The 12,803-nt window shown below is 40.1% G+C and overlaps 1 protein-coding gene across 1 annotated transcript; it reads right to left on the reverse strand.

Annotated features, from left to right (window-relative positions):
• Positions 1 to 6,516: 6,516 nt before the first annotated feature.
• barhl1b (BarH-like homeobox 1b) lies at positions 6,517 to 12,255 on the reverse strand. Its single transcript, XM_031739060.2, has 3 exons — positions 11,649 to 12,255; positions 9,224 to 9,446; positions 6,517 to 8,203 (listed from the first exon to the last, which is right to left on the reverse strand). Exons 1-3 carry the CDS (start codon positions 12,097 to 12,099, stop codon positions 7,900 to 7,902), a joined length of 978 nt encoding a protein of 325 aa, XP_031594920.1. The 5' UTR covers positions 12,100 to 12,255; the 3' UTR covers positions 6,517 to 7,899.
• Positions 12,256 to 12,803: the final 548 nt, after the last annotated feature.

A 12,803-nucleotide genomic window follows, 5' to 3' on the forward strand; every position in this document is an offset into this window, starting at 1 on the left:
CGCTTGCCCACTTCTTTGTCCTCACCTCGACACGCAGACAGGGAGTGAGGAAGGCCTAATTCAAAAAAAAAAAAAAAAAAAATGCATGGTCTTGCTCTGCTCTCTGCCCTCCACCAGGAGACAGAGTGTGAGAGAGCTGCCAGACATCACACAGAAGCAGCACTGAAAAATACATGTATACCACTCCTCATCTCTTATTGATGGCCTCTCCTCCCTTTATGTTTATGAGGTGAGAGGCCTCCCTGTGGCCCCGGACAGTGACCCCGAGGATCCACTGGGGTGTGCAAGAAACTGCCTGTTCCCTCTGATTGAGCCCTCTTTCAAATCAAACCACAGTGTGCACATTCTTCCACATGTATAAGTACATTTATGCTGTGCTGAAGAGGGAAAAGAAAGGCTGCTTTTCCAGAATGTGAAGGACCGGCTTTATTATGAGATTGCTGACCTTGGTTGTTAGATAGAGGAAAAAATACATTTTTAAAGGTCTGACCTGTTGTGATTACATTTTTGCCACCTAATCAGAACCGTGAAACTTCCCAGTTTACAAATATGAAAATGGCAAATGTCTCCTCTTGTCTGGCAAGTGCATTTCTTATTTGTCTGCATCCGTTTTTCTTTCTTTGTGTTTTCCTGCAGATGTGTAACATGACAAGGCTGAAAAATAAAAAGACCACCAATAATTTGTGCTGATTTATTTTTTTATTTCCCATTTTCTCAAATGTCTTTGTCTACACTGAACAGTGTAAGATTTACTCACTGTTGGTCCCAGAGGCATTTGTAGCGCTGGCTGACCGTTGGGGGTCAGGGCCTCGGGCTGTTTTTTTTTCTTTTTCCTTTTGCCATGTTGTTTGACCGGACTGGTTGCAGAGAGGGCAGTGTGGCAGGTGACAAAGCCTGACATAACAAGGTATTGATTGGATAATCGGCGTCATCTGATAGTAGTGCGGCTTACACCAACCCCTGCTGAGAACAACACGGCTTTAAACACTGTATGGGAAAAGTGGAAGTCCCTTCAAGGAGAAATATATTCTAAAACTTGAGTTGCCCTGGTTTCAGGACAGTTTGTTAAACATTAAAAAATAAAATGAAACAAAAAAACTGTCATTTAAGAAATGTCTCACACTGATAGAACAAATTGTTTTAAAAAAAAGCTGCTTTTGTTTTGGTTTTTTTGTTATCTACATCATATTTTTGGGGAATATAAACTGAAACATAATTGGCATCAGGAGTTTACAAACATTTTTATTTATCAGAAAATAAGAATAATAATAATAATAATGATAACAATAATAATAATAATAATAGCTAGCTCTATAAAGTTAATGCTAGCTATTATTATTACTGGGGTGTGTCATGAACTAATGAATCTGTCTTTTAAGAGGACAACAGGCTTAACATAATTTGAAACTAGTTTGCATTGATTATTTGTGTACAATTAAAAATGAAAGATTCAGATTCAGGTGTCGACTCAGACAAAGCTCTGTGTGGTGAAAATTGTTCAGAGTTGAAGATATGGGAGAAATTTCCTGTAATATTTTCAATTGGCAGACACTGACAAGAGGAAATAAATAGAACCCAACATTACCGTTAATTCATTTAATCCTGCTTATTTAAAAGCTGCTAGAAAGAGTTGACTCCATGCCCAGGCTTGCCTTTGTTCCACTAGCCTTTGTTACCCAGTGAGCTCTGATTTAGCGCTTCTTTCATTGGTCTTTGTGAATGAAACGAGTCGCATTATTGTCGGTGTTTCCATAATCTAAAAAAGAAAAGATGACTTTTCAAAAACTATTTGAAAGCTTTTATGAGTTACATAAACTTGAGCTAAAATTACTTTGTGAACACAGAAAAACACTACAGCATCCATGAAACTGCCATCATGCCATTGTTAATCGGTCTTAAGAGTCAGGATGTTTAACCCAAGAACATCCAGAGGTTGTGGGAAGTTGTCCTGTTCAAAGGAGATAAAAGATTAAACATTGAAAAGGCCAAACAGCATTTTTTTTTGGTTCTTTTTCGTAAAAGGCTCTTTAGTTATAAGCTTAGTTAAAAATATCAGGATTGGAATTTTTTTTTTCGTACATCACACTGAAACCGTTTTTTGTGTGTTAGCGACCTTTTTGTTTTGTTTTTTGTTTGTTTTGCTGACTAACCAGTGAAGGATATGTAACACTATCAAATAATGGTAATTTGGCTATAATAATAATGGTGGAAACAAGGCCATTTATTGATCTCTTACCAACAGTACTTTAGTAAAACATTAGCCTGCGTTTTGATTACCATACTTTAGGACTAATAGCTAGCTAGAAAGCTAGGTAGCCTTCACCAGACTAATTAATAAGAAACTTTTGCTGACCTAACTCAAATAACACGATCCAAAATGTTTGCATTACTGTTGCTTTAACGGCTTAAATTTTGGGCTGATACCAATGACAATGTTTAAAATGACAATTTAGCTGATACCTAATGTAGATACAGCTTTGTTGTTATTTATCTCTCTATTTTTCAACAAGGAAACAAGGACGTCTAAAAAGCCTCTCACCCTTTTTTCATACTATATTTGGAAGACGAGATTTGGAGTTCCTGGTGTATAATGATTGCGAAATTGATGCTTTGCAACATTAAACATCATCCTGTATGCTAACTGGCTGATATTAGCCTATTGCTGGATCAATAAATTTCTGTATCTTTAACTTATTTTCTAAGCTTCATCCAATTTTAGTGAAAAAAAATAGAGAAGGAAGGTTTTTTAAATACACTTTTAGTCAGTTTTTAATCAGTAGTACTGAAGTTCTTGGTGGTTTTAACGATGCCAGAATGTATCGTCCTAAAACTACAACATATGCCAGTTTCAGTCAACATATTGGCATGTGTGAGATATTCTTTCTCCTCTGCAGTCCAGTGGAAAAAATACAGAAATTAGATGTTTCAACTGTAGACTGTGTGCGTCTTCACTGAGTCGATCCCCCAGTTCTCCTCTCCTCTTCTCTCCTGTCTTCCTCCCTAACCCTCCTTGTGATCCGAGAGGAAAGCTTTCATTATTTGCTGAGATTGGGATGTCAATCCCCGCGCCCCTGACCCAAGTTTGTAGTTCTCCGCCGTCATATTGGGGAAATGATTAGTGGGGTTATCTCCCCTCCACTCCACGAGGCTTTCATTCCTCCTCACGGCCCTCTGTACCTCCAGGCAAGGAGCGGATCTCTAACTGGGAGGCTGCTGCTCTCCTTTGACTCGTTCTCACTCCGTCTTTACACTTGCTGATACTTCATCATGTTCTTCACCTTTTTAAGCTTCTCTGTTCATTGCTGAGTCAGATTCATTTGAAAGATAACCTTTCTTTTCTCTTCAGCTATTGGGCCAAAGGAAATTTTAGTGGAGTGAATGAAGTCGTGGGTGACTCTGTATGGAAGCGAGGACTAGCTCAGGCTAAAGTGTGCCTCTTTTTGCTTGCTTTTTATACTGAAGCAACACACATAAAAGATCCCTGCATCCAGCTTTGGTTCATTTATATTTTTGCCGTGAAGACAAAAGCATTACGAGTCTTTTATATTTTTATATAATAAACTAGTTTGCAATGTTTTTGGAGAGATACAAATATATATTTTTAGATTTCTAATTTCTCTTTTATGTTACAAAGAACAGGTTTAAAACACCACCCTTTGTGGAAAAACTGGCAGAAAAATCTTTAACTTTCTTTGTTTTTAACAACCCAAGTCAAACACTGTGTTTGGATTATTACACACATGAGGATCTGTGTGTAATAAAGCGATTTTGCTTTGTTTTGAAACACTTGTGTGCTATGATGGCTTCAAACGTTATTCCAAAATGACCTAAATGCACATAGCATGTGGGATGGAGGCTTTAGGGATGTGGGAATAAATTGATATAATTTCTTATCTGACTAAGCGCAGATATAATGGCCCAAATGAAAGCACATTTCGCTTGTGCGCACGAAAGTGTAAAATTAGAGATTTTCTTTTATGGCTATTGTTCGAGGGGGGGAAACACGGCAAATTAGGCCATGCGTTTCTTGAACATTTTAATTGATCTATTTTTCATCTTCCCTCGCGGATTTTTTTTTTCTTTAAAAAAAAAACAAATCGCTGGCAGTGCATCGCAACAGTCTTACTGCAAGCTGCACATGTGCCTCATTGGTCCACTGAAAGAAATAAAAGGAAATATAAAAGCTTTCACACCCCGAGCATAATGCAAATTACGCTTTGATTGTCTCTTAATTTCATCAAAAGGTTGATGGTTTCTTTTGTTTATTTTTTTTTCTTTTGAATTAATATTATTAGTGGAGTCCGTGGGATTAAGCAGAGTCACTGATCCTTTGGGTTTAAACCTTTTTTTTTTTTTTTTTTTTTTTTTTTTTTTTGTCAATCGGGAGCTCAACGAGACTCCATCCGCACTTCATTAACCCTGAGCCCGGGACAATCCACGGTAAGAGCCGGGGGATTTACCACCAGCCTTTCACATGCAAAGAATAGAACAAAAAATCTCCGAGTCATCCAACGAGACACACGGGGGCTTTTGCTTATATAATCAGCTGTGCACTTTGCAAGTATACCCCCTTTTTTTTTCTTTTCTTTTTTTTTTTCAAAAAATGGCTCGTTGTTAACTGAATCGGTCACGGATCCTTGTGATGGGACTATAATGATCTTTTGGCAAGTTGGGAGGTGATTTTTTTTCTCCTTCTCTTCACTTTCCCAATCGTCAAAACCCGCCGGGCCGGCTAACTGTATTTTTAATGCAATTTTACGCATCATGAAAGCGCAAGTTATCGGGCAGTCAGTCTGATATTTCACGGCATGGTCAGCCACTAAGTGGAGCCCCCAGATAACAGGTGCCTTGCGTGGAGGACAGCAGGGGGAGTTGGCTATCAAACCCATTATCGACTTTCAATTAAAACCTATTAAAGTCTTTTGTCTAATCGTTAACATCCTACATGCCAAGTCTTGTCCGTCAGCCTGAACTCCTTTAACCCCCAAAGCGCCATGGCCGAATAACTTGGGTCCACACAGACTGGGAGGATGAGAGTGGGGTTGGTGCATGGGTGGCTGGGTGAAATTTGTAAGGATGAAGGGAGGGGTTGTGGTGGTAGTTGTGGTGGAGCCGCTGACCAGCTGTCCCCACGCTGATCCCCGGTCTGCAGTCAGCTCCAGCCCGGTCACCAGCTGTTGGAGCCGTTTGGCAGAGGAGCGCGCATCCAGCACCCTCAAGGAAAAAAGAAGGATGGAAACAATCAATTTCCAAATGGGGATCATTTAAGGCACTTAAACAATTGCGCACATGACATTAATATTTCATCTCCTGCATTGTTTATGGAAAACGAATTGGAGTAGCTGCTGTTAATTTAGAAAAGTGGGAATGAGAGAGAGAAAGACAGGGAGGAAGGGAGGGAGGATGGCAGGAGACAGGGGCTCCATTTTGGACAGAACACCCTTCTGCTTTGTTGGCCCTCCTTTAAAGACATTAGCTGGAATTGATCTTTGATTGCACTTTTGAATGTGTGTGTGCGTGTGTGTGTGTGCGTGTGTGTGTGTGTGTGTGTGTGTGTGTGTGTGTGTGTGTGTGTGTGTGTGTGTGTGTGTGTGTGTGCACTTTCCGCATGCGCTCTTGCTCCTTTTGTTTAATTATCTGTAAAGCCCTTTGCTGTCAAAAAAGGAAACGAAACAACACCCGATGAGCGCAACTTCTAATAATATTAAGTGGAATACACTGCACTAACATTTGCAGAGACGTCTGCTCTTTTTGCAAAGATTAGAAAAAGTGACAACTGCCCACCTTTCCATTAATTAAAATCAACACCACCAAACCAAACAGAGGAGGGATAGACAGTTTTAGGAAACCGGCAAAAAAATAAAATAAAATAAAAATCTTATTATTTCCTATAACTTCTTCCTGTAAAGTGATTTAAAGCAGCAGGATGCATCTCCTCAACTTTTGCTCAATAACACTGACATTTCTTAAAATGTCTTTTTAATAAATCCCACTGACGTTTCACTAAACATCAAACAGGATTCTGCTCATACTTTCATACTGCTCACACAAAATTCTTCTTCTGCTATGATTAATTTGCTAATATCCAGATTTCTATTTTCGTTTAAAAAAAAAAAAAAAAAAAGCCAAATTAAAAAAAATCAAAATACTCAAAACGATTTTTTTGCTTTTTAAATAAGCTGTATTTGTCTAAATATACTTTTTGCTATTTAAGCGGATAATAATGGGTCCCCCCCCCCCCCCCAAAAAAAAGTAGCTAATTCAGCACAACACGATCCCCCAAAAAATCAGAGCTTCGAGCTATCGTTGGTTTCCTGTCGGTTGCATCAGACTGCACCAAGTGTTGCTCCTGTTTTTGTTCACCTCGTGTAGCTTCTTCTGCGTGATGCCCTGCGTCCACGTGTTGATTCCACCTGAAAAGCCCTCCCGTCACACACTCAAGCAGCCACTTGATTAAATGAAAGACTTTTATTTCCACATTTATAAAAGTAATTCTCTTTTACATCAAATCCCCCCTTTTTTCTGTCCAACTTTTGCTGTGAATTTCACCAGAAAAAAGAAGAAGAAAAAGAAAAAAAGAACTTCACGAAATTGGGGAGATAATTTGGAGGAAAGCTAGAGGAACGAAAATTTTAATAATAATAATAATAATTAAAAAATATATAATTAAAAACGATCCAGGAGATATACGAGAACCACTCCACAAGTTTGATATCTGCAATATACATTTTTTTTCACCAAAGGAGAGTATTAACAATTAAGGGTTATCACGGGTTTCATATGAAGTAACATAAGTAATCCACAATGTTCAAATACATCTATAGCAAATCAACAGGCGGTTACACCTGTATGCGGACCCGAGTCCAATCATTTATCGAAAAGAATACAAAATGAATAATCACTGAGGTGATTGCCTTCCCCTCTGCGGGGATCAAACAGCTTTTAAATAAATTACTTGACAATTGTACTCAGCTAAAAACTTCAACTAAGAACAAGAAAAAGACTTTTATAGATTTATTTCTTTCCATATCTCTCCTGTATATGTGCCTACACGTGGGTCCGGGCAGGTAGTCCATCCTTTCTCAGACAATATGTTTTAATTTTTTTTTAATTTTTTTTTTTCTGTATAATTTCTGATGGCTAATCTAGCCTATTATGTTATACTGGATCACCGTGGTCTGAAAGAGACGCACTAACAGATCAAACAAACGGGAAAAAAGAGAAGTTTTCTTTTAAAATCAGTCTTTTCGGTTAAAATGCAAAATATTCTTATTTACAGGTTCATGACGGCTTCACGTGTAAAGAAAAATCAATGAACACCTAGAAAATCAAAGAAAATGGAAAGAAAATCCCTTCATTGTTCCGTTAGATCTTCAAATAACCTATTATTCAAATTACAGGGGTGGTTGTTCGTTTGCGCTTTTACAATAATAATAATAATAATAATAATAATAAACGTCTAATTAGCATTGAACTGAAGGTCAAAGTGCCACCGACAATTGCAGTTTGTCTGTTTTTTGGGAAAAACACTGAATACTGTAACTGGGTTCAAATAAATACATAACTTAGATGCTTTGATTCATATTGAAAAATAAATAAGTTATAAATAAAGTTCCTGCCCCCAAAGACAGAAAGAAAAGGAAAAAAACTTCCATACAGGCAGCGGGGGGTCTCAGTCACAAAGGTCCGTCCGTCTGGGTTCATCGTGGATCAGTTTTCACCATTTAAAGGCCGAACAGTTTGTTTTAGTCTTAGTTTTCTTCGGTTTTCTTTTTTTTTTTTTACTCTTTCTGTCTTTGTGTCGTTTATTCTAACGAGTCCCAAGCTGCCAGGATCGGCGAAGGAAAAACAAAAACAAAAACAACTAAAAAAGGAAGAATAATATCTGCAGGGGCCCGCTCACCGCTGCTGAGCTGGCCGGGGAAGCACGCCGCTCATAGGAGGCAGGGGAGGCGGAGGAGGTGGCGGCTCGCTGGCCCCCTGCAGGCCGTGGAGCAGGATCCGAGGAACCAGGGGTCTCTGCAGGGCCGGCGGGGGCGCCGATGGGCCTCTGTACAGATAGAGGGCAGCTCCGGGGTCCAGGTTGGACACCAGGCTCTGCGGGTAGAAGTACGGGGACGGGAACATTCTTTGCAGGGCGGAGTAGTTTCCAGCTTCGGCCAGAAGCTCGAGTCCTACCGCCGTCTGCCTCTTCCACTTTGTCCTGGAAGAGATAAAATATGTTTTTAGGTTTTAGCTTCTTTTTTTGTGTGGAGCATATGTATATCTAAATACGTGTCTTGTGTTTGACACACCAAAATATCTCCCATCTGTTTACCTGAAATCCAATTAACATTCAAGTGAGTTTTTTTTTCTTTCTAAAATCACTAAAATCTCCAACCTGCCATGTATTCACACCCAGCGGTGTCTGTTAGGTTGCCAGTGTGCACTCCATGCAGGTGAATAATTCATACTAAAGATAATTGAGTAGATATAGTAGTTTGTTTGAATTATTAATATGCACACATGCAATGATACATTATTCATAGTCCAAAGTGTTGTTTTTATATTTATTTATGTCATTTAGCTGCCTCAGAGACAGACTGCAGATAAATAAAGTTATCTGAACCTAAAACTATTTTTATTTAATTTACATTTGTTTCCTGTGCAGCTTGTGCAGCGTTGATAATTTATTTGAAAAGCTGATATAAAAAATATATTTTTGAGGTCACGTGACATGTCTCCATTATGTGATGCCCTTTTAATTTTTTTCTTAAGAGCATATAAAATACTAAATCCACAGATTTATCTACAAATAAATAATAATCCACAGAAGTGTTGCCAGTCAGTAAGTGCTCCCGTAGATGTAAAAGTTAGAGCTGAAATTATTATCTAATAAGAAGAAGAAGAACAACCCCCAAAAAAAGAAAAAAAAAGAAAAAAGCAATTTGTTCCTCTACTTTAAACGTGAATGCTGTTTTTATGATTTGGGATCAGATGTCAGATATATTTAAAGTTATTCTAACATTTTATGGACCACACAATAACTCAATTAATAGAAAAAGGCAGGCTGATCAATAATCGAAGTTAATGGTTCGTTGCCGTCCCGCAGTCACTCAGATATGAGGTGAAATCTTGTCACCTTCAGCTGGAAAACATGGCGTCCCCGGGTCATGAGCCGGCCGTGAGAAACGAGATTAACCCCCACCCCCTCCCTTTTAGAAAACAGCAGCAGCGTCTTTACCTCCGGTTCTGGTACCAGGTCTTGACCTGCGTGTCTGTGAGGTTGAGGGAGGCCGCCAGTTCCATGCGGTCCTGGACGCTCAGGTACTTCTGCCGCTCGAAGCTGCGCTCCAGTTGGGCCAGCTGGTGGTCTGTGAAGGCTGTCCGGGCCTTCCTGGGCTTCTTCAGCCGGACCTGAGGGCTGTCTCTGCTGCTTGAGATCTCTCTGTCCCCCTCCTCTTTCACTGGTGGACAGAAACAGAGTGAAACCAAAGTTAAGGCCTCTCCCACAGCACACAGTAGATCTTTTTTTGCGTGCAGCCTACACAAGAAGAGGAGGCTAATAAATCTGCGCATGACTGTCCTACAGGGCAAACAACTATCAGTAAACACAAACAGAATAAATGGTTTGCCCTGTTACGTTGCGCTTACTTAATGTAGGATTTGAAGATGAAAACCACAAAAATACAAAATTAAATTTGACTTTAAGGATTTGTCAACATTTTTCTTTTTTTGTGTAAAAAAAAAAACAACCAAAAACAAAACTTATTTTGGAAATTTTAATTGGAAATAAAATGATATATAGATATATATATATAGTTTCATTTAAAAGTTAAAGTTTCATTTTTAAATGAACACAAAATCACTTTCTGCGGGCTCCAAAGTACACCGTTTAATCTGCAGATATAAAGAAATCGATTTTTAAAAAAATTCTAATGTTAAAATATTTTTTAATTTATTTTTTAAGCAGCGATGAGTTTTATCTGCGTTTTAATAGAGCTGTCATTTTCGAGTGAAATCACGCCACTGGAAACTGCGCCTAAAGGCTTATGGAGCTGTTTGATTTGGCCTTAAATTGTTATGAAAAGCTATTCCAATATTCACACTTCCAATCTGATATTTTCCTGTCAGCAGACCCACAGCCTTTGTTCTTTGTACGCGTGATGTCGTGTCAGGACGAGCATTGATATGTAGTCCTTATAGTTAATTCTCTGATAGTAAAAAAAATAAAATAAAAAAAAATAAAATAAAATAGAAAAAGAAGAAGAAAACAATAGAAGCGAGTGAGGCGAGAGATCTTGGTACTTGAATAGTTGAGTCGTCTCAAGAAACACAATAATCCGCCTAATTGAGCCACAAGGGAAAGGACGAGCCTTTCAACCGCGACCGGAGAAACTTCACAGGACCGTGGAAATGAGTGGAAATCAAGAGCTGGGCGGCCGGGCGCGGTTACAAATCTGATTAGCGCCGGGGACAAATTGCATCAAATCCCTGATATATTACAGGAGGCGGATTCGTGGAAATCAAAGTTACCGTGGTGGGAGCCGCGCGTGGGACCCGCGGCTTCCTCAATCAATCAGCGCGTCGGTGAAGTGTCTCCATCTACTCTGTGATGCACGTGAGCGCACGGGCGGAAAATGTTGAAGAAATCGGTGACTTTACGTTTAAATGAATAGCTTGCTAGAAAACATACTACTACTACTACTACTAATAATAATAATAATAATAATAATAATAATAATAATTTGTAGGTCTATTAAGTGTGATTTTGTCGTGTATTTCCTGTTGTAGCCCACAGCGGTGGAGTTCTTTCCAGGCACTGCTTCATTAAACTGTCAGTGGAGGTGGCACGTCTGTTATGGCTGACATGATTGGAAACAGAGAGGCCCTTGATGGCATTTATCTGGAGGCGACCCTGTCATCTCTACCATTCGTGCCTCACTGACATCAACAGATGCTTTCCGGATATTTTGCTTAACGCAGAGCTTGAAGCGGACCACGCGTGTTTGCGTGTACAGGCAGGCAGCCGTTTTTGTTTTGTTTTTTATTTATATTAACTTGATAAAAGGCTCTGGTCTGTCACCATCCAGAGGTAACCAAGCGCGACTCAGCACCAGAGAATTTCACGTCGATATTTTGCTTATCGTTGGCTTCCGGTGACCTGCTACTAATCACATAAGAGCAGTATGTTTGCATTGATCACCCGTGTCTGCATATTTTATTAGAAAATAGATGCCTAAATTTTTGTTTTTATAGTAAAAAGATTGAATTATCAGGAAATAATTTAAGACGTTAAAAACGGAACATTTATATTATTTTTAATCACCAGTCAACACTCCAAAATATCCAAATTAGCCTTTATTTTGAAAAGCTGATCTGTTTTTGTTCCAACTTTATGCTCTATTTTCTTCCACATTGCACTAGCCTACACATTTTGTGCCAGACCTTTACATGACCCTTTTATTTTATTTATGACTATCGTATGCAAAATTTAAAATGAAACTCATTCAGTGGAATTTTTAACTACCAAAAGTTTTTTGTGATGTTGTTTTGTTTGTTTGTTTGTTTGTTTGTTTGTTTTGCATGAGTCAAATATGTATTATGACGTACATCAGGCTTGCCTCCATTCTCCTCTGTAGAGTAGGCAGGCAGTGTGTCACCCTTACCTTTATATTCACTGTCTGACGATGAGTTGCTGTGGATTTTCTCCATAAAGTCGTCCGCGATCTTCGACGCCAGCCTCCCCGCCTCCTGAGTCGGCTGTCCATTGCTGGAGTAAGGAGCGCAGGCAGCCAGAGGCTTACAGTCCGCGAGAATATCTCTGATGAGAAACGACGAGGTCACGGTCCTCTGCTGCGACCCAGCAGATATCTGCGCGTGCTGCAGGTGCGGTGGTAGGCCGACGCCGTGACCTTGCCTCTGGGCTACCTCGTCCACGCACTCCCTTCTCGGCGACGGAGGCGACGAACAGCCGCTCTCCACGTCTGATCTGGGGCTGAACTCCAGAGGGGAGCGGCACTCTCCCACCAGACTGTCCCCTTTGGACACCGGACTCCCAGGCCTGTGGGACAGCAGAGAGTCGATGCCAAAACTGGACCCATTGGCGGACGCCTCCATTGTCTTGATGAGGCCTCCTCAAACTGACATTTGGTATTCAGGACAAGTTTTTATTTTAGGGCAGAAGGGGTTGTTTTAGTCTTAGCTGGTCCAGAATAGAAGTGACCTCTTTCCGGCATCAACACAAATATTTTGGATATGCTACAAATGAAGATAATTCACCCGCTACTTCCAGTCCCCCCACCCCCCCAGCCGTCTGGTCGTTATTTTTAGGCCAGATATTTCCACGCTAAGATGAGTTACACGAATGGTCCATGATTCCAATGTTCGTCTTTCGGAAAAGTCTAAAAAAAATAAAAGAGAAAGAGAGCGCGCGAGAGAGGGGGGAGTCTCTCTGAAATCAACCGTAGGAGTCACAATCGATTCGTTTGGCTTCCTTCAGGATCAGCTCCTTCTGTTTTGAGTTCAGAAGCCTCTCCGGGTAGATGAAGCGATCACTGCTGACATCTCACCTGCAGAACCCGAAAATACCCAGAAATACGGAGGATTTGTGGAGCAGCAGCCGCAGCTCAACGGCGTCTTCGGGAAAAAGCCTTTCAGCACCATGGACAGGGACAGGCGCGTCAACCCTGAGACGGGACCAGGGGACAGTTTTCAGGGCAGCTGGTCATGTGGCTTTGCGGGCGACAGAGGCAAACTGCTCGCATTCCTTCAAGGGGGTCGGACAAACCTTAAAAAATAAATAAATCTTTTAAAAAAGAAAC

The sequence above is a fragment of the Oreochromis aureus genome, linkage group 7 (genome assembly GCF_013358895.1).
Source record: "Oreochromis aureus strain Israel breed Guangdong linkage group 7, ZZ_aureus, whole genome shotgun sequence".
NCBI classification, from domain to species: Eukaryota; Metazoa; Chordata; class Actinopteri; order Cichliformes; family Cichlidae; genus Oreochromis; species Oreochromis aureus.

Excerpts from the sequence above, each read along its gene's own strand:
- barhl1b (XM_031739060.2), bottom strand. The coding sequence starts at position 12,099 with ATGGAGGCGTCCGCCAATGGGTCCAGTTTTGGCATCGACTCTCTGCTG. Across the intron at positions 9,447-11,648 it reads GTCAGACAGTGAATATAAAG|TGAAAGAGGAGGGGGACAGA; the intron begins GTAAGGGTGACA and ends TCTGTCCACCAG. Across the intron at positions 8,204-9,223 it reads ACCTGGTACCAGAACCGGAG|GACAAAGTGGAAGAGGCAGA; the intron begins GTAAAGACGCTG and ends TATCTCTTCCAG.